The sequence below is a fragment of the Equus caballus genome, chromosome 15 (genome assembly GCF_041296265.1).
Source record: "Equus caballus isolate H_3958 breed thoroughbred chromosome 15, TB-T2T, whole genome shotgun sequence".
Taxonomy (NCBI): domain Eukaryota; kingdom Metazoa; phylum Chordata; class Mammalia; order Perissodactyla; family Equidae; genus Equus; species Equus caballus.
In genome coordinates, this window is record NC_091698.1 from 16,567,265 (window position 1) to 16,590,196 (window position 22,932).

The window sequence follows — 22,932 nt, forward strand, 5'->3', positions numbered from 1 at the left end:
AATTGAAAAGCAGCAGCAACTAATAAGAAAACTAAGAAAAGGCAGCACTGGGGAGATAAAGGAAGAGGAAATTTTTAAGAAGGAAGTATTAGTGCTTTAAAATTTCAAGAAATAAAAGGAAAGTAACTTGATTTATAGTGAGACCCTTGGGACTGGGAGGTGAGCCTCCCTCCCATGACAGATACGCCCCCTGCCAGCTGGCAATACAGCACTGGCACTTGACCTGGGCTCTGCCAACCCCATGCTCTTACCTGGGACAACTTCAGTGGTGGCCCCTGGCCAGTCTGTCTCAGCAATGGAACCTTGGCTAGGATTAGGATGTCTGCTGTCTGCTCTCCCTGGCCCCTGCCTATTCTGAGCCTGGTTCTTCAATCTTTCCATTTCTGTCAATTCTGTCAGCAATCTGAAATCTTTCTAATAAAATTCTTTTCTGCTTAAGTTAGCTAAAGTCTGTTGCTGTTGCTCCTTACCGAGAACCAAAACTATCAAATGACATGGGCCAGGGACACGGGGAGGTCAAAAGCTGGACCACAGAGGATTAAGAATGCTCAATTAAGTAACAAGAGACCAAAGTTACAGCATCTCTGGGACTGTCTGTCACAGAAGGGAAGCAGGAAGAGGTCAGGATGCTAAAGAAGGAGGAGTTACACATGATCAGTCCCTTCAGAGGCAGCACAAGATCTAAGCTAGTGGGCAGGTGGGGAGGTAAACCTTAGAGAGGGAGGGAAGACAGTGAGACCAAAATCAAAGCAGTCAAATTGAGACAAAGAGAGGAACAACTGTACTCGTTTTATAACTTTTCTATAAGTCTAAAATTATCCAAAATAAACTTTATTTAAACAAAAATGGGAAGGAAATATAGATAGAAATCTCATACCATTTAGCTTTGATGGTTTCAGGAAAGTAGGAGAGGAGCTGTAGGCAGAGAGTAGGGTCAGGTTAAGAAAACCATCGACAGGAGAAGTGTCAAATAGGAGTAATAATGAGTGTGATAAGAAACGTCAATAAAATAAGCATAAGAACACCCAGCAGTAGCCAGGAAGAAGTTGAAGCTGTAAAACAGAAATCTGTTTTACATAATTTATTCATCCAGAGTTTGAGAGTGATCTGAATTGGGAACTGGTGCATTGGGGAATTGTCCAGAAAATGGCAACAGCCCTGAAACAGCGGGCCATGAAGGGTATAGGGCATTAGACACAGTAAGAAAATGCAGGCAGACTGGCCAAGGAGGAGGGGGCTAGAGTCAGAGATATGAGGGAAAGGAAGAGACTCACTACTCACTGTAGATGCATGAGAGAAAGGACAGGATAAAGGCTGCTGTCAGGAAAACCATAATCCAACAAATGGCTCTGGATCAGTGATGTGTGACCGTGAGGTCCAGCTGGGCCATGCTGATAAGGGAATATGAGGAACCACAAAGCTGAAAACACGTTATCATGATTTTCATTTATTCATGCAACTGAATGAACTTTTACTGAGTATCTATTATGTAAAAGCCACTGTGAAGAAAAAATCCCACACAGATGATCAATGCACAGCTTTGCCTTCAGACATCTTACACTTTCGCAAAGGAGCTGAGATGTGCATATTACTAACAGTGGCATAAACTAGACTGTCCTGGGCTTCCAGAGAAGCACGTGGTGCTAGGGAGGCCAGGGCGTCTGACGAGAAGAAGTGCACTTAGAGCTGCAGAGTGCTGGTCTCCAATCCCACCCCCACCCCCTCCCTTACTGGGCAAAAGGAGGATTAAACAAGAAAATATGTGAATATATCTAAAAGTACTATGTTCACAGAAGTTCTACAGATGTTAGTTTCTTTCCTGGATTCCCTTTGTTTTTATTCTACAAATGTTGACTGAAGCCCAGCAATGAAGTAATAAATGGAAAGTGAAATCAGAGAGGAATACAGCAGGATGGAAAGAAAACATGGGAGGCAAACGTGGTGCTCTATTCGTTCACATACGTGCAAGCAGATCTCGAAGGACAGTGGTCAATGACAGAGATAAGATGATTCACAGACATACAAATACAGATTCTGAATGAGGAGAAACAGAGGGCTCATATAACAACATTTAAACATTTGACACCACTTAGTGATGTTCTTCTTCTCTGTGCATTGTATATGAGTGGTCTTAAGTACCCTGACTTCATCTCTTGTAGGATCCCCAGGCTGAGTTAAATTACCTAGTCTAGCCTGTGTGGCAGGCAGCCACTATAAGACAGCCCCTGGAGATCCCCGCCTCCTGGTATTGACAAAAATTCTCTCTCTGACCAAACTCTAGTCAGGCTCTTCTGAGCTCTCTTTTTAACTAGGCCCTGATCTGTGAGCTTCCATATTCACTTCTGCATTGTCCAGTTTTAGCAAGAATCCTGTTAAGTCAGTTTAACCAGAATCTCCCATCCTTGATATCTTATCACCCTCTATATCCAACTGGGTTCCTCATCTTCCACTATCCTCCAGAGGATGTCTGATTACCCAACTCTGTCTTCAGCAAGAATCCTGTTAGGTGGGCTTAGCTAGAATCCTCCCTTACCCTTGATGTTTCCTCTCATTAATTTTCCATCCACTGATCCCTACTCTGCTCCTTGGCTAGAAATCCCTACTTTTCCTTGTTGTATTTGGAGTTGTGCCCAAACTCTCTCACCCACTGCAAAACCTCACTGGAGTGGTCCCTACATCTGTCTTGATGGTCCCAAATAAAGTTTGCCTCACTGCTCTTTAACAAGTGTCATTCATTTTTTTTCCCCACAGTATTCACACCTTTGTGTAATCCCCTCCCTGTCTCCAGCGTGGGCTGAACATACTGACTTGCTTCTAATGAAGACAATACAGCAAAAGTGATGAGGTCATTTCTGAAGTTAGGTTATAAAAAGACTGTGGCTTCCATCTTGAGCTCTCTCGCCCTCTCTTGAATCACTTCCTCCATTTGAGCCTTGAGAAGACTGCAGCCCTGACAAAGTTTAACAGCAACCTCATGAAAGACCTTTAGCCAGAGGCACTGAACTAAGCTGTATCTGGATTCCTGACCCACAGAAACTGTGAGATAACCAATGTTGGTTGTTTTAAGCCTGCAGTCAGAAAATTAGTACCCATAGGTCAAATCTGGCTCACCATCTGCGTCTGTAAATAAAGTCTTATTGAAAAGCACACAGCTACACTCATTCACTTTCTATGGTTGCGTTCACACTACAACAGCCAAGTTGAGTGGTTGTGATAGAGACTGTATGGCCTGCAAAGCCTAAAATATTTATTATCTGGCTCTTTACAAAAAAAGTTTGCCAGGCCCTCTTGCTGCTAAGTTTTGGGGGTAATTTGTTATTCAGTAATAGAAAATTAGTGCTCTCTGCTCCTACATTTAACAATACAGTGTGAAATAAATTAGAAAAATGTCAAAGAAATCTGAGTCTGGAGGGCCTGCTGGGGGAGCTCTCATGCCCTATCACACATTGGCAATGACTCCAAACAGAAGAGAGGTATGGTTTGCATCTCTGACAGGAAGATTTCTCTCCCCACCTGGCTACAGCCCAGCGGATGAGAAACACCACAGCTCAGCCAACAAGAAATGCCACCGCTCAGCCAATGAGAAACACCACAGCTCAGCCAATGAGAAACACCGCTGCTCAGCCAATGAGAAACTCCACAGCTCAGCCAATGAGAAACACTGCTGCTCAGACAATGAGAAGCACCACAGCTCAGCCAATGAGAAACGCCACTGCTCAGCCAATGAGAAACTCCACAGCTCAGCCAATGAGAAATGCTGCCGCTCAGCCAATGAAAAACTCCACAGCTCAGCCAATGAGAAACACTGCTGCTCAGACAATGAGAAGCTATTGTCACTCTGAATTGTTACTTTTCCCTAATGGACTTTCATTTAGAACAGCCCCTCCCTACTCCCCTTTTTGCTCTATAAAAGTAAGTTCTACTTAGTTCTCCAGATTTGCTTATCATTCGCCATAGCACACACATCCTGCATTGCAATTCTTTTGGCTATTTCTGAATGAATTCATTTTGAGGGTAAAATAACTGGCAAATTTGCTTTTTAAGTTGACAACAGTACCTCTTAATTATTTCTCTGTGTGTCTGTTTTTTTTCACCGAACACTTAGCTCCATGTTAGTAGATAATGAATGCTTTAATCAACTTCATATCCCATTTCCCTGACACATACAAGGACCCTAATAAATGTAGACTGAAGCAAGAATGCCTAGACAAATATATTTTACACACTAATGCTGAAAATTCACAACCTAACAACATGTCCTTTAAATAAACTACAACATTAAATTAAGAGAAGCCAAAACTACAATTCATGCTGAATAGCCAATATTTCTAGTTGCCTTCATTTTAAAAGTATCAGCTGACTGCCAAATGCTGAATGAGTCCAGATTCAGGAAAGTTTTTGATCTTTTAAACTGGCTATACTTTTATAAAACCTCTTTGTTTAAAATACCTGTAACATCAGTTTATCTCTGATACGTCCAAGATTATTGCCATTAATTTTTACCATGAAACAAAGAACATATTTTCTAGCACCTGGAAATGTTGTTGAAATTTTCCAAAACACTGCAGAATTTCAGTTTTGTTCCAACAAATTCTGTATGTCAGAGTTAAAAACTAAAGTTGGCAGCAGAAACTGCCGGACATAAACAAACATCCTACATGCAGTGATTTATTGTCACTTCCTACCTCACTCTGGTTCCCTTCATATTCTGTTTGCCAGGGCCAGGAGGACAACATTTTCAGCAAGATAAGAACCTGAATAGTCTTGTAATGTTTAATTTTAATTTTAAGTAATATATTATGATACAAAAATGTAATATTTTTAACTTTTTTAACCTAGATATTTTCTCTGGCAAACATGTACAAGGAAGAGGCAGAAAAATCCCATTTCTTTTTAATCATATTACCCATAGGCAGCACAAAAGGTCAACCTTTATTTTTATGTTCAAAAGTAAATTTTTAACTTTTAAGATATGATCAGTGTATTCTTCAGTGTAAGAAATCTTACCCTAAAACCTAAGTGAAGCCTAAGTTTCGTGGTTAAGAGCTCACACTTTGAACATAAGACACAACTAGATTCAGCCCTGGGTTCAAATGCCAATTGCCCAAATTACCAGTCATGTGTCTGTAAGAGTCCTTTCCCTTCTCTGTGAAAAGGGGTAACTACACCATACCCCTCAGGATTATTGTGAAGATTCAACGAGACTGTGAAGCAGTTACCACAGCCAGAAGAGCAGTAAATGGTATGAAAGGCCAAATTGGTTTAAAAAATAATTGAGTTTATATTTATATAGAACATATTTATTAATAATCTTACTGACTGTGGGTTTGGGAAAGACTTCCCCAAAAGGACATAAAAAGCACAAACTTTATATAAAAGAAAAGAAATCAATAAACTATTAGAAAAACTTTTGCTTTTCCAAAAACACATAAAAATGAGGAGACAATCACAGACTGGGAAGAGACATTTACAAAATAGGTAGCTGACAAAGGATGTGTATCTAGAATATAAAAAGCACTATTACAACTTAATACTATAAGAAACAAACCAATAAAAGATAGGCAAAATGTCTGAATATCTTGCTAAAGAAGATATATGGATTGCAAATAAGCACATAAAATGATACTCAACTTCACGAGTCACTAAGGAAATAAAAATTAAAACCACGATGAGATAGTACTACATACCCTTGAAATGGCTGAAAACGAAAAAAATGCTCCACGTGAAGTGTTGGTGAGGATGTGGAGAAAACAGAACCTCAAATACTGCTGGTGGGAATATAAAATGGTACAACCTCTTTGAAAAACAGTTTAGCCATTTTTCAAAAAATTAAATATACACCTACCAAACAACCCAGCCATTCCACCCAACAGCAACGAAAGCATACAGCCATATACAGATTTGTACATGAATGTTCATAGCAGCTTTATTTGTAATAGCCAAAAACTAGAAACAACTCATATGTCAACCAAGTGACTGGCTATATAAGTTGTAGTCTATCCATAAAATGGATACCGTAACTCAATGATAAGATGGATGAACTACCGATACATGCAACAACAAGGACGAACCTCACAATCCCTCTGCTGAGTTAAAGAAGCCAAACAAAACAAAGAGTACATTATTGTGTCATTCTACTTATATAAAATTCTGAAAAACAAACTAATCTAGAGTGACGAAAAGCAGATCGATGGTTGCCTCGGGATGCAGGGAAGGAAGGGAGGAGAGAGGATTACAAATGGGATGCAGAAACCTTGGGGATGATGAATACGCTCATTATCTTGATTGTGGCAGTAGTATCACTGTGTATACTTGTCAAAATTGATCAAACTGAACATTAAAATTGTGCACTTGAGGGGCCGGCCCCATGACCGAGTGGTTAAGTTTGCACATTCTGCTTCGGCAGCCTGGGGTTTCGCCGGTTCGGATCCTGGGCGCAGACATGGCACCGCTCATCAAGCCATGCTGAGGTGGCATCCCACATGCCACAACCAGAGGAAGTTACATCTAGAATATACAACTATGTACTGGGGGCTTTGGGGAGAAGAATAAAAAGAAGAAGAAGATTGGCAACAGATATTAGCTCAGGTGCCAATCTTTAAAAAAATAATAAAAATAGTAAAAATAAATAAATAAAATAAAATTGCTGACTCGACTGAGGTTCATTAGTTTAACCTCAATAAAGCTGTTTCTAAAAAACCTGCACAATGGAATGGTTTTTAATGTTTATACACTACTGTACGAACAGACCACTCTTGTGGGTTAAATTCGGTCCCCCCAAAAGATAATGTTGATGTCCTAACTCCTGGTACCTGTGAAAATGACCTTGTTGGAAACACTCTTTGCAGATAAAATTAAGATACATATTAAGAAGAGGTGATACTGCAGTAGGGGGTTTGTCCAACACAACTAGTGTGCCTATAAAAAGAGGAGAGGAGACACAGGGACAAGACACACAACAGAGAAGACCACGTGAAGAGAGACACACAGGGAGAAGAGGGCCATGTGAGGAAAGAGGCAGAGACGGGAGTGATGCATCTACAAGCTAAACGATGAGCACTGCTGACAAACCCAGATGCGGGAGGTGGCAAGGAAGGACCCTCTCCTTCAGGCTCCAAGGGGGCTGGCCCTGACACTGCTTCTGATTTCCAGTCTCCAGGACTGGGATACAATACATTTTTGTTGTCTGAATTTGCTGGTAATTTGTTATGGCAGTTCTAGGAAACTAAAATGACCATAAAAAAAGTAGGGAGTTTTATATTTATGTGAAACATTTAATAATTATTTCTAAAAGTAGACTTTCTATAAGAAAATATTTGTGTCAAATTTGTTTTAATCACAGAGTGACCAATGGGTTGCACAGACAGAGAGTAAGTGGCTGTGTCCAAGATATGTAAATATATATAAAATAAACAGTTACCGTTTCATTTTAACAGCATCTATCCAAAGTAATGTAGGTAAAACGCAAGTTTTAGTCAATGGCTATTTTCTTTTGCTTTTGTAAGTAATTTATAACTGATACTTTTAGGCTCTTTTTTTACTAATAGGAAAGCAATTATAATGATTAAAATCTTGGCATTTAATTGTCATAGTAAGTTATTTGGAAAATTTTATGTGTACTGACAACAGATTTACAACTTGATTCTGCTAAAGTTGAGGTTCACGCCTAAATTTCTCTCAGCAGTACAGGAAACAGAAAAGGGATCCTTGTCTAAAGTCTTTTCACTTCTTTCAACCATTCTTTTAACACATAATTTTATTTTTATTTATTTATTTATTTTTGGTGAGGAAGATTGTCCCTGAGCTAACACCTGTGCCAATCTTCCTCTATTTTGTATGTGGGATGCCACCACAGAAAGGCTTGATGAGCGGTGTGGAGATCTGTGCCCAGATCTGAACCTGAGAACCCTGGGCCGCTGAAGTGGAGTGCACAAACTTCACTACACCACTGGGCTGGCCCCAACACACCGAATTTTTAAGCAGTAACATTGCTGTTTTTGATTTCAGCATATACTCCCTCAACTATATAGAAATATTTTAGGTGATAAGGAGGAAAACATATTTCCTTTCAGAAGATAAGCTTCCCAAAAGTACTGAAAAGGAAAAACAGAATGATCATGGTCTATACTTTGTTAGATATATCCCTCTCTTAGTCTTCTTTCAGTGTGATTCGTACACAAATTGTAAGTTAATAATCAAGACTAGAAAATGTGGTCAGAGTAAAAGAGTTTAATCTAGAATAAAAGAGGTACCTCTAAGCCAGTTTAGTTTCTTATTCCTTCATCTATTTAATGAGGAATAGATACTGGACAGTGACTACCCACTAGGCACTGTGGTAGATGCTAAAGATGCAAAACAAGGGGAGGCGTCTGGCCGTGGGGAGTCCTCTCTCTATTAATGGAGGTGGGGTGGGTAAGTGAGAAGGGTGACGACCGGTATGCCTGTAAAACCAATTACAGTATCACAATATGAATATTGTGGATTACTCCTTAAAATTTTTTTTAATTGAGATATAATTGCTATATAACATTGTGTAAGTTAGAAGTGTACAATATGTTGGTTTGATACAGTTACATATTGCAATATGATTACTACAGTAGCGTTAGCTAACACCTCTATCATGTCACATAATTATCATTTCTTTGTTGTTTAGAACAGTTAAGATCCAGTCTCTAAGCAACTTTGATGTTTTTAATACAGTATGGTTGAGTATAATCACTAAGCTGGGCATTAGATCTCCAGAACTTATTTATCTTCTAGTTGCAAGTGTGCACCCTTAAAACAACCTCGCCCCATTTCCCCACACTCCCAGCCCCTGGTAATCACCATTCTATTCTCTGTTTCTATGAATTCGGCTTTTGTTTTTTTCAGATTCCACATTTTACCGAGATCATACAGTATTTGTCTTTCTCTGTCTGACATCTCACTGGGCATAATGCCCTCAAGGTCCATCCACGTTGTCATAAATGGCAGGATTTCCTTCTTTCTCATGGCTGAAAAATATTCCTGTTTGTGTGTGTGTGTGTGTGTGTGTGTGTGTGTGTGTGTATGGATTACACTCAAACACATATAAGAAAGCACTACTACCTTTTAAAAAGCAACACTGGCAAACTGATACCTCTCTGGACCAAAGACAAAAAATATTTGCTATTAATTGTGCGATGTGTTTATTGTTAGGAAGATCAAAAGTGCTCTCACTGAACCATTAAACAATGAGAACAAACAAAAATGGCAAAGCTGCAATTCTATCCCTCTAATTGTCTAAAAGACTATATATCTACAACTAAAATACAAACATTGGTTTTTCAGCCAAAAAATGATCATCAAGTTGCAAAACTGGTACGTAAGGATATGCACTTCTTAGGTTGACCAATTCCAACTTCAACTGAACTCAGAGCCCTAACTTATTTGAATGAAGGGCAGGAACTGGTTACATAATGATGATCACCTTTTACAGCCTTAGGTTCTTCCTCCTCCCCTATAGGATTCTGAGTTAAAAAACAAAAAACAAACAACATGAAGGTTCTTAACACAGTGCTTGGCCCATAACAAGGACTCACTCAATGGTAATGTGTTATTCAGGATGACACGATCTGAGTTTTCTACTCTTAAACCAAGACAAGGACATTCTCACTGCTTAAGAATGATTAGATCCTGTATCTAGAAAGATATGAGCTCAGAACGTTTATTTAATAACCAGAAAGTAAAGGTTACTTTTCTCTGCACTTGCTCCCATTGCTGGTTATCCAGTTCCGTCAGTAAAAGGGCAGGAAAGGAAAGCATAAAATGCTAAGGAGTAAAGAACTTCTCACTGCTGCATCCAGTCAACTTCACAAAAGGATACAAATTTCAAAGTACATTTTCCTGATTCACGTTCATTTCAAAAGACTGACAAAGCCCTGATTTTACTCAGGCAAAATAAATCTAACCGGGAGGCGGAGGAGGGGGAGGGTAGACACATAACTAAAGGAACAAGAGGGAGAGATCTAAGTGTTCCTTATCTTAGCACTGACCAGGATCTATTGTAAGGGGCCAAACAGGAAATACTTCTGTTTTTGAAGGAACACATGTTGGTGTCACAACTCAACTCTGCCACTGTAGCAAGAAACCACTATAGACAACACATACAAATGCACGGCTGTGTTCCAATAAAACTTTATTTATGGACATTGAAATCTGAATTTCATGTAATTTTCATATGTCATGAAATATTCTTTTTTAAATTTTTTTCAGCTATTTAAAAAATGTAAAATCCATCCTGACCTCACAGGCCATACACAAACAGGCAGTGGGCAGGTCTGGTCTGTGGGTCAGAGTTTGCCAACCGCTGCATTACACTATGTTTCAGAGCGAGGCAGCAAAGACTTGCATTGTGAGGTGTTGCCAATCAGTTATTTACAGATGCTTTATATTTGGGGCATAGCAAAAGTGACTTTGAGAATGTTAAAGGAGCAGGGGATTGTGGATTGTTCAGGTATGTTTTTCATTCAGGTTTCCTCGAAAAATACTGTTTGGGTGCAACGTAGTTTAAGACACAGAATAAATGGCTAGAAGTAAGGAGATATATATATATATATATATAAGGGTATATCTCAGATGTTATTTTGGGGCATCGAAAATTTCAGAGGGGGGCTGGCCCTGTGGCACAGTGGTTAAGCGCGCACATTCTGCTTCAGTGGCCCGGGGTTCACCAGTTCGGATCCCGGGTGCCGACATGGCACGGCTTGGAATGCCATGCTGTGGCAGGCGTCCTACATATAAAAAGCAGAGGAAGATGGGCATGGATGTTAGCTTAGGGCCAGACTTCCTCAGTAAAAAAAAAAAAAAGGAGGATTGGCAGCAATTAGCTTAGGGCTGATCTTCCTAAAAAAAAAAATTTCAGAGGGGCCAGCCTGGTAGCATAGTGGTTAAGTCCACATACTCTGCTTCAGTGGCCTGGGGTTCGCTGGTTTGGATCTGGGGCACAGACCTACAACACTCCTCATCAAGCCACGCTGTGGCAGGCACACCACATATAAAGTAGAGGAAGATGGGCAGAGATGTTAGCTCAGGGCCAATCTTCCTCACCAAAAGAGGAGGATTAGCAGCAGATGTTAGCTCATGGCCAGTTTTCCTCAAAAAAAAAACAAACAAATTCAGAGAAGAAAGAGCCAAAGCTCTGTAAAAGTATGAGGCTCTGAACAATTTCTGACCCACTGGACCAGGAGTGGATCTACTTCCCTCTTATGAATCCACTGCTTAAACTGGAAAGTCGCCCAGTTCTACCCAGGCTGTGAGGAGATGGCCATAAAGACTATCTGTGTGTGTTTACACAGCCTTTACGTGCAGAGTCTTTGTGTGTGCATGAGTATACATGCTTATTCAAATCCTTAACATTTAGCTTCATAAAGGAAAATTATTTCCAATTGGTTCTTAGGCATGTTAGATTCTAGCTAAAATTAAGGACATGTTCTAGAACTCAAGATGAAGGCCCCCAGGACACTTTCTAGTAGTAGTGACAATTACTATTTAAATAAGGTAAACTGCTCTAACATAACCCTCAAACACAGTGGATAAGGTTCCATTGTACAAGTTATACAAGTATAGCAAGTTTCAGGTTATGTTTAATATGTTAAATAAAAATCTACAAAGGCAGTGTTTTTCACACTACCTTTTACATGCTTCTATTTTTTAAACAATTTCAAGTTTGAAGCCAGAACTATTTTCATGACTATTACAGTGCTGTTTAAACACTTGTATTTTGTTTCAGAGCACAGTCTTTTATTTAAACTTAAAAGAAAAACGTTTTCTGGCAGTAAGCATAGCCCTTTTTAGTCTCTTATGATAGTTTTTCTGCTAGAGTCCATAAACATGCCAAGAAAATGAACACGTGACTGAGAAGGAATGAGAGTAGGAATGCATCTTGTGCAATACTTGAGACAGCATGAAAGACGTTTGACATCACATGTATTCAAAGTCAAACAACTGCTTGTAGGAAGAACATCTGTTGGTCACATTCGCTCTGCCAGAACCTAGGTGTCCCCTGAGGGGACGGACTGTCTCTCTTTCATCACTGCGGCTCTATTCAGCACACAGTAGGCACTCAACAAACATCAGCTGAATAACGCATGGAAGGCATTAACCCCACAGCACTGTTGACAAGATTAACAATACCCCGGCTCGCTACATTGGTGGTGAGGATCTTAGAGATGATAAACAATGCTCAATAATGGTAGTTATTTTTATCCCCATTTTAAAGAAGAACAAATTGAAGTTTAACAAGATTACATAACTTGTCCAACTGAGTGGCACTGAAACGGGTGTGCCTAATTTCAAAGTCCCTACCCTTCTTGACTGCTATTAGCTAAGAAACCTGACTTAATACTAAAAACAGGCTTAGTATAAAACTAGGGGAAAAAACTCCTACCTCTGTAAATTGATAAAAAGTCCATGGAAAAGCAGACAGTTGCCTACTTTCCTTGCTAAGCTCTGCACTCTTGAAATAAGGAAAATGGTCACTCTGCATTAGGGGACAGCGAGATGGGAGAAACACTTCTTCTTATGGCCAGGAAACTACATAACCAGAATGGGTGGAAAAATATTTTCCCTTAACCCAATGAAACAAGCAATACTTAAGAACTACTCTTCTTCCTTTAAGTTAAACTTTAGACAAAAGAAAAAAATCTAGTTGTTTCAAAGGCTGTTATAACCACATAAATAACTACCCTCCTTAAGTACACAGGTAATTTTATTCACAGGTAATTTTGCTACGGTCTGAAAATAAGTAAAAGATGGCTGGTCTCGAACATTGTTTTACATGTCTTAATTTTTTAAAAAAAGGAAATTCCTTAGGATCCCAAGTCTGAAATTAAAACTGTTTTTGGTAACTTTCCACTGTTGGATCAAGAGTCGACTGGAGTTTACAACTAGATGTCGAGGTTGGAAGTCACTCCCAAGAGCCTCTCTAGTTGGCAAGAGAGAGCTCAACACTGTCAGCAAACCTCACCCTTAAAAATTATAACAACTCAAACTCTGAAGCTTCTAAATTCTGTTTAATCCAATCGATTCAAAGTCAATATACTAAACGTAGCTAAGAGACATGGGACATTGTAGGGAATAAATTCTAACGACGTTAGTATCAATAACAGTCCTTTAATGCTACTATTCTCTTCAAAAGGTAGTGAAAGAGTCAATAATTTTCAAATAAATGTTTTCCTTTCAAAGTACAGTTCCTGTAGTACAGCTGGCTATAAGAGAAACACAAATTTAACAGAAGTTTAAAAAACCTTCTTTGTCAATTTTTTCCCTGTCAAATTTACAGAATTTAAAATAAACTCTAAAAATGAATTTATAGGAAAAGAGCAACAGTACACAAATATAAATATCCCTCTGGCCATCTAACTGGACTATTCAAACACTTAAATCAAGAGTCTATAAACAAATGAAAATATTGTACAGAAAATGCAATAAAAAGAGAAGGAAGTCTCTCTTCACTGCAGCTTTCTGTCAGCACTAAAACAGGAACACTTCACCTCAGAAACAGAAAACCTAAACCCTTCACGGTTAACACAGTATTTTAACACACAGCTTAACGTTGCAGGGACTTTTTAGAACCTAAAATCTAAAAGAAATTTCAATAGATGTAACAAAAACTAAAATTGTGTTGTTTCAGGTAAATTAACTTTGATAACAAAAAACCTCTAACCTTTCTAGTTAAAATGGTCTCCAGATTTTGACGTCCTTCCTTCCTAGCTTACACTCAGTAGTTTCTCTGCATTCCTTCGTTAAATAGATTTCAATAATAAAGAATCCTCTATGAACTCCCCTGACCCCCACTCAAAACACCACAAACTACTCTCACCACCAAAAATCTAAGACAAATTCTTCACAGAAACATGTTCTAATAAGCTAAAGCAATCTATCTTTAAAATAAGGGGAAGAAAACAATTGTTTCCAGTTTTAAATATTACTCTGGTGATTATAAATTTTTAAAGATAAAACAACACTGCAGGTTTGGAGAAGAGCTAAAACAACTTACAGGATTTGTGAAGAAATGGGAAAAAGTTCTAGTTTTGCCCAATCAAGCGCAATCTTAGAACTATGTTCAGTCTTTAATTACAGACTGAGAGGTTCCTGGTGGAACGTCCTCACTGTGGCCTCCCCATTACTGCATCCAGTTAGGCATGAGCCTCGCTGCCATCGTTAGGTGCGACCATGACTCTGCACTCACCTTAGCTCTTCCTCCGGGAACCCATTTAGTCTCAAACTCTCAGGACGATCTCGTCGTCTTCTGTAGAGACCTGAATGTGAAAGCTCTTTAAGCTGTAATGCAGTCATACTTCTCTCTACACATCAATTCCTGACACTTTAAAGCATTTCTGCTGAGCAGTGTGGCTGCCAGGGCTCAGAAAGACAGTGTCCCTGCCACGGGACCTCAGCACACCTGACCCAGACTTAGAAACCTCTAGGCAGGCCGGCGCTGAGGCCCAGCTTCCTGTTTCTCGCTGGCACACGCCCTCCTCAGCAAGCCCTGGCGGCCTTATCTCTGAGCCTAGCACCTTGGAGGGGGGAGTTAGTGACCTGGGTTGCTCACATGTTTGCTAGTAAGCAAAATTTAATTGTTATGAATAATCATACCAATTCCTTTATAAATCTTTCCAGTATCATTCTGAATTAAAATTGGGCTAAAAAGCTCCAGCAAGCTAATGACCAAAGGAGGGTCCTGCCCTTTTTTATTTGCCAGGAAATCCACTAACACTTCACAAGCAGCTGTCAGTTAAAGAAGTGCCTGGTCATCATGAGCTCTTTGGGACATTTTCCTTAAAAAAAAAAAAAAAAAAGGCACAATTCTAAGGGGAAGCAGTCCACTTCCTCCCTCCCACCACTCTTAAATCCTCTTTAGAAAGGAAGTGCCTTTGTCTTTTTTTCGCCCATTAAATATTACTCAAAAATTCATAACTGAAAGCAAAGTGGTTTCTTGTATCAATCTCCATTCAGTGATGTTCTAAATCTCTAACCACCCATTCTGAATAATCCTCATAAATGTGCACTCAGTTTAATCAACACTGTCTGCCTAAAGATGCTACCGGGGCCTATGCAGCCCTTGAATTTATCTGTGTATTGGATCCTAGACATGACAAAGTTAGGAAAGAGGTTTTGTTTTTCGGTGTGTGTGTGGGGTGTGGGTGAGTGTTTGCAAGGTGGGGTTGTAGATAATGGAGGACAGATAGCATGGTGTAAGTCCTTTATCATCCAGCTGTAAGTGATGATAGTATAACAGAAGGTGGGGTTCCAGCCTCCCATCTGATTCAGTCCCACTCAGTACCTATCACCACATCAGAAACACAGGCTAGATCCTTGGCAGGTTCTTAACCAGTAGATGACTTCAGGGTCCAGTAATTTCTCTCTGAGTAATTTGTATCAGCTTCTTTCCTTCCAGAATCCCCTCAACAACAAGAGCACAGAGAAATGGCTCTGAAACTTTTTTTACAGCAAGAATTAAAGAGTTAACATATTCTCCTCTCTAAAAGTATCTGTATTATAAATACAAACACTGAGGCGCTCACTGGGAAAGTGGGGTCTCTATCTCACTCCTGCACTCAGGACATGGAGATGGAGCTCCCCTCAGGGTAACCATCACCCTGGTTCCATGGTCCCAACTGAAAACACACAACTTACAACAGCTGCCATCAAGCATAACACATATTTTTAAAGAAGTGGGGAAAATATTACTAATTTTGTTACTACACTACATTTAATTAGTGACGAAACATAAAAGAAATCCAGTGACAGATGTATCTCTCCCTCTGGAAGGATACACAAAAAACTGTTACAACTGGGTGCCCTGGGGACGTTAACAGAAGAAAGCTTTTCTGTTACATACCACTTTATATCTTCTCAACTTTCAAAAAGAATAGAAATAATCCGGAAGATCTGCATATATCTTTTATACAAAGCCCTAGGATCCTACTGGGATGGAACATACAGAAAAGCTTAAAGTTTACAGTAATAGAAACATAAAATTAGGATTCCTAAAGTGTCTAATTCTCACATTTTTGTCATGACAAGCAAAAAACAAGTGAAGAGAGACAACCACAACCTTTATTTTTTTTTCACTCTAGGCATCAAAACAGAATAGATGCCTGATGAATAAAATACAAATTAATCGTATGCACTGCAAACACAGAAGCCGCAACATTAAATATGCCTTGCTTCTTTAGAAAAATGTAAATAGGAGAGCTTGATTTTTAAAAGAGCTTTTAAGAAACTACTGCAGCGTGCTGACGAAGAAGAGGAACATGGTGGCCGTGAACTCGAGGTTCACAAGGCAGGAAACACCTAGTGGTGCAGGACAAATCCTGTATTTGATGAGTCTAAGGTTAAAAGGATGTGAACAGAAAGAAAAAAAAAGTTCCCAAGCTATATAATAAATAAAGTGAAACAATTCTTGCCCTCTGAATTTTAAAATAGCTGTGCTGACAAACAGCAATTTCAGTAAATCAATGCTTACATTCTAATGAAACTGTCACAACTGAGTAAAATTAGATTCTAGGGCTTTGGGCAAAGCTCTGTTACCAATTGTCTTTTCATTGAAAAGACGGTGACGGAGAGGAGAGGCTTCTTTTTCTCCCCAGCACCCTTCAGATGCGCACTGAGATCTTACTGTGCTGTATGCAGAACTAGGGAAAAGATCCACAGGCATGGCCAGGTACCTGCACAATTTCTGAGAGGGAAATTCACAAATCCTGCAAAATACACCACTGACTAGATCATGCTGCAGCCAGACTGCCAACCCCTCCCCTCACAACCAAATGATGCTCAGCATCATTGCCAGGGAGGGAGAACCCCGGAGCACACCCCTGGACCACATGGCAGGGCGCAACAGCCAGAGGAGGTCTCAGGTCTTCCTCTTTTTTCCTCTCCTACTTTCCCACAGAAACAGAGTTAGCAGTTGTGCTTGATTCTCAGATCAGGCCTATTTAAAATGAATTTCAAACTTCAAACAACTGTCTTAGCACGCTTTTTTTTTTTTTAAATAAATTCTGGAATTTTTATTTAATTTTGTTTATTTTTTGCTTTTTAAAGATTTTATTTTTTTCCTTTTTCTCCCCAAAGCCCCCCCAGTACATAGTTGTATATTCTTCGTTGTGGGTTCTTCTAGTTGTGGTTTGTGGGACGCTGCCTCAGTGTGGTTTGATGAGCCGTGCCATGTCCACGCCCAGGATTCGAACCAACGAAACACTGGGCCGCCTGCAGCGGAGTGCGAGAACTTAACCACTCAGCCACGGGGCCAGCCCCTGTCTTAGCATGCTTTTGATAGCAGAGAGGAAGGTGTATGTAAGTGCATTTTCAGTGGGTCTCTATCCAGGGAAATTTTTCATTTTAGCACTCTAAAAAATCTTTGAAGGCCCGTCTAACCTCCCATTTAATGCAGAATTCCCTTCTCCCACCCTCCCCATGGCCTCACTGCTATACAATATCCCTCACCTGGGGTTCTGCTTCTCCTTAGGCACTACCAGTGACACAGCACTGACCGTCTCATAAACTCCAGGCGCTCCCACCCACCCACACGCCCAGTGGTTGTTACGTCTCTGTGCTGCCAGGCTAATCTCTAACCCAGTAGTTTTCTATCTTTTGGAGGGTCATGGAGAACCTTTTATGAATCTGATGGAAGTTAATGACTCTCAGAAAGTGCGTGCGAGCACAAAATTCTGTAACTATTTCAGGGACTTGATAAATCCTTCAGAATCCAACAGGTGGACTTTATCTTAGACCTTCCAATTTGTATTGATCTCCCCCTTCTCCAAAAACTCCAACATCACAGCGTGGGGCTTCTGACTTCCACTGTTCATGTAATACATATTTACTCAATGCCCTGCCCTGGGCCAGACACTATTTCAGAAGCACTCCTTCCATCTCCCCTTAATTTCTCTCAGCCTCCTAACTGATCTTTCAGTCACTGATTTTACCCTCTTCTAACCTATCCTCCAAATTCAAAGCATTCTTTTAAAATGTAAATTGATCACTTACTTATCCTGCTGAGAAACCCTTCAAGGGCTCCACTGCCACTGGCACCATCTGTGCCCTCTCCCCCACTAGCACTGGACTGAACTCCAGGCGGTTCCTTCCTGGACAGACTTGGCTTCCTCTCACCTCCTGGCCTTTCCACATGCAGCTGCCTGACTGGAAGGATCTCTGGCAGAACTAGCTCCTGGTCACCCCATTAGGACCCAATACAAGCACCATCTCTTATAAGAAGCCCTCCCAGACCCTCACCCGCAATCCCCTTTCTGTGAGCCCCAGAATGCCCCGTGCTTCCTCCTGTCATCATAATCACAGTCTCATGATAAGTTTTTTTTCACCCACTCTTCCCTTAGAATACAGCTCTTTGAGGGCAGTAATGTATCTAATTTACCATGTGTCTACAAGGCCAGGTATATGGTAGACATTTGCATTTGTTAAATAAGTTCTCTGGTTTAGTTGTTCAGCTATTGATTTTGAGAGCCTAATCACTTTACAATGTTACACTTGAGATTAAAGCTCTAGAGTTTTGAAAAAAAATATGGGGGGGAGCATTTAATACTCAACATTTAATACTAAACATTACCTAAATGAGATTTTTAAAAGGTGCATCCATTCCACAGTTTCGGAAATTTTTACTTTCTTGGTGACACTATGAAAACTCAGAAGCTTTTCATATTTGTAGAGTTGAACAGTACCTTCTACAAGTATAAACACCTTCCATTTGGGATAAGAATAAAAAAATTAGCCTAGATTTTTCTCTATACCTGACATAGTCCAGTTTTTAGCATACTTGGTCCAAGTAAGTCCTTCAGGCACTGGAGGGTAAAGAAATCTAATTAAACATCAAGCCTCTAAAATTGATCATTAGTGTAACTCAATTGTCAATCCTTTCTCCTATACAGAGCTAAGACAGCTGCAAACTGGCTTCCAAGGCAGACTTATAGTAACTAGGCCTCATTAGCAATATCTTTATACTAGCTACTAAAGGCTTGTAAACTGGTCAAACAGCTGTACATTTCCAGGCCATTAATTTCCTTGTGTAACGCAGTAAGAGAAGAATTTTATGTTTTGCAATTAACTTTGAACTTAATGGAAATGAACCTTTTTTAGTTTAAATTTTATCTCATGAATAATCATTTATAGGGGAAAGCAAACTTTCTCTAATAAAGCAAGAATATCCTTCCTCACTATTTCCAACATATTCATCTCCTAAACATTTATTCTCCAGCCATGCTATCTTCCTAAATGAGGCCTCTCAAGAGTGTTCTGGGTTATCAATATGAAGGAAGGACCCAGTGTTGAAAACAGATCTGCTGCAATAGATATGCCATTGTGAGTAGGTTTAAGTTCAACCTAACCAGAGCAGAGAGTATGAGAAGGCAGAATCCACTATCCAGAAAAAGTCCAGAATCAGAAAAAAAAAATCACCAAAAATATGGTTCCATTCATAAGTAGATGATACTGCAACTGTCTTCTAGCCCTTCTGAATTTTTTCCTTAATCAGCCTCTCTGTAACTCTGACACATCCAAGTGGACAGGTTGAACTATCATCAAAAGCTCGTGAGAACTTGACTGTATCATTCTGAGTCAGAAACATACAGAAGTCTCACAACCAGCAACATGGGGTCATCTACAGTCTTCTGTTAGACAACTGAAGAGTGTTCTCAAAAGCCACTGTAACAATAGGGCAAGTTTTCCTGGCATATTTAAAAAGAATTTAGAATGAAATTTCAAGTAACCTATCCCATTCCACATTTTTAAGGGGCTCAGGGAGAGTACAAGGTAAGTTGGTGTGAGGGTATGAGAGGCAAAGGAGAAGACATTTGGCCGAGAGCCCCACGTTTGCCAGTGTTCTTGCTGTGGCTGGCATATAGGCAGAGAGGAAGTCATTTCACTATCAAAGTCCTCAATTTTTCCATTTGGAAACAAGCGGCCAAATCAGATGATCTCAACAGTCTTTTCCTCAGATCAAAATGACTTGATTTTAAGAAAGGACCTGTGTAACACGGTGTGCCAACGTTGACTAGACTCCCTGATATAGCGCACTTTATTTCTTAACCATTGCGTTAGTCAGAAATCCCATTTCTGAATAAAATAGGAACACAAGGTCAGGATTCATACACTCAGCCACTCAGTAAACATTTCCTAAAGGCCTAACATGTGCCAGGCCCTCAGAGCAGTCTTTGAACGTTTCCTGATCATCACTCCCCTGTTCACTTCCTCTGGGGTCAGAAGAGCTGCTCCAAAGATAACAGTCATATAGGATATAAAATACCACAAAAAAGGCACATGACACCCAGCCCCAACACACACCTGCTACAAGAACAGAGAGCCCTCCTCAACAGAGCACTGAAGTCACAGGGAAGGAACAAGGCAACAGGGTTTGCAGGAGAACTGCGCTTTTCCTCCTTGAGGGTAACCGAGAATGTATCTCATTTGACACAGTAAACATGTTTTTGGAAAACTGCATATAAAGTTAAACTTTTGTAAATAGAGTAATTTTTAATTCTCAAAAGAAATTTGTTTTATTTTATTTTTTATTAATGTTATGATAGATTACAACCTTGTGAGATTTCAGTTGTACATTATTGTTAGTCATGTTGTGGGTACACCACTTCCCCCTTTGTGCCCTCCCCCCACCCCCCCTTTCCCCTGGTAACCACGGATCAGATCTCCTTGTCAATATGTTAACTTCCACCTATGAGTGGAGTCATATAGAGTTCGTCTTTCTCTGACTGGCTTATTTCGCTTAACATAATACCCTCGAGGTCCATCCACGTTGCTGCGAATGGGCCAATTTTGTCTTTTTTTATGGCTGAGTACTATTCCATTGTGTATATATACCATATCTTCTTTATCCAATCATCAGTTTCTGGGCATGTAGGTTGGTTCCACGTCTTGGCTATTGTAAATAATGCTGCGATGAACATAGGGGTGCAAGGGACTCTTGGGATTTCTGATTTCAGGTTCTTAGGATAGATACCCAGTAATGGTATGGCTGAAAAGAAATTTGTTTTATAAGGAACTCTAGTGATAATATTTTTTAAGAGAGAACTTTTCTATAATCCAGATTTTCACATAATTTGACTTAAAATTTATGATTTTACATAACATTTCTATAAATATTGTTTATACTCATGCTACTTGCCCACCTTATAGCCTATCTGTATCTGTTGAGCATATTTCTAAACTAAACCCCTATTTTTAAAAATCCAATGAGTGGGTACTTGTGTGTGAGAGGAGAAAAGAAACAGTTATTTTCACATTCCAAGACAGGCAGAGTCACAAGCCAGCAATTCTGATCTTCTGAGCACCAGGAAAAACAAACATCGTTTTTCTCCCTGCCCTGGTATTCAAGAGGTGTGTCCTAAAACGTACAGTTCCTGCCCCACTCCACTCCAGGGCTCCTTATTACAGTTAGCACTGTCAACACAGACACTTCAAAACTGTTTTCACCAGGTTATCAAACTACTCCCTAGGTTCTGTGTAAAGTCTCATCTTAAAGGCAACAACATCAAAAAGAGCTGTGTTGCCTCATTTCTGATATCAGTATCATCCCTTTATTGACCACTTTTTTCTCCCTCAGATAAAAGTTCAGTGCAATGACAAAAATAAGATTTAAAATTTTAAGAAAGCTCTAAAGACATAATTATTTCAATAAGGACATTAACATCTCCTATATAGTTGTATGGTTCCAGAGCGATTGATGGCAACTGAAAATGATAATGTAGACATCTATTTGACATGAAATGTATTCATGATACACTGTTAAGTGAGAAAAGACTATAGGACACTATATACTATATGATTCCATTTCACATGAAAGACCACATAAGTATATACCACATATGTGTACATCCATACATCAGAGAGTCTGGAAGAATATATACCAAAATATCTTTGGTTGGTAAAATTTGAAAAAGTTAAAAATTAGTTTTTCTTTTGGATTATCCATATTTTCTAATTTTTATACAATGGACAAACATAGTTCTATAATAAGGAAAGTAAAATTTTAAAGCTTAAAATAAGTGACAAGAACAAAAATTAAGTGAAGATACATTATTGCATCTTCCAGGGGATTCACAAGCTAATCAGGAAGAAAGGGCACCCCTCAAACCTCAGTGTACATAATCAAATACTGATGCCTCCCGACAGAGGGTTGGATGTGAGCAGGATCTAGACAGGGAAGGATTTGGGAAGAGAGAGAGGAGAGGAGGGTGGAGGGTACTCCAGATGAAGGAAACCTCAGTGTGATGTGCCTGACAGAGAAGTGTCAAGGGGACAATGAGACTGGCAGGGTAGTGGACCTTCCAAGGCAGGACTACAGCTTTCAAGTTGATAGGAAAAAGCCTGTAAGTCACGAGCAGAGGGTCTGCTGCTGCTAAAGTGGGAGAAGAGGGTCCAGCTGAGGTCTCAAAGGACAGGGGAAGGACAGACACAGACAACATTACAACAGGACTGGCAGGTAGGACTCAGGGGGAGGGTACAGAAGAACACACTGTGCACTGCCCATTCCACTCACATGTGCTCAGTGAGCTGCAACACGCGGCGGCTCTGCTCTAAGCACTACACATCCAGCGTCCAGGTGCAGCCTTCAGCCCAGTGGGGGATACTGGTGCCAACCACATCATCACACACACCAAAGAACAGAGTGCCATGAGAATGCTTATAGCAGGGTGGGGGAGGGATAGCAGGGAAATGTTTGCTCAAACAGAAACACTGGATCTGATGATAACCCAAACCTGAGGGAGGAGTAGGCACTAAAGGAGAAAGGGTCCGAGGTGTGGGGGCATTGGTGGAGGAGTGACCAGCTTGTGCAAAGACCCAGAGGCAGGAGGGAATGAAGTCTGACCATGTGGCTGAAGGGAAGAGTTGGGAGGCGAAATTGAAGCTGGGTACCTGAGGGTTACTGGAGATATTCAGTAAGAA

At 40.0% G+C, this 22,932-nt stretch overlaps 1 protein-coding gene across 10 annotated transcripts in view; it reads right to left on the reverse strand.

Moving 5' to 3' along the window:
* The window catches only part of LIMS1 (LIM zinc finger domain containing 1), a 158,556-nt gene that overhangs the window by 49,560 nt on the left and 86,064 nt on the right, over positions 1–22,932 (reverse strand). The window contains exon 1 of one of the 10 annotated variants that reach the window (XM_001501151.6): positions 14,210–14,717. The exons of 8 other annotated variants lie outside the window; for them this stretch is intronic. In XM_001501151.6, coding sequence (XP_001501201.3) covers positions 14,210–14,316 — 107 coding nt within the window. In that variant the 5' untranslated portion in view covers positions 14,317–14,717. Of the gene's footprint in view, positions 1–14,209; positions 14,718–22,932 lie in introns of those variants that run through there. One more of the 10 variants, XM_005599758.4, reaches the window with a different exon arrangement.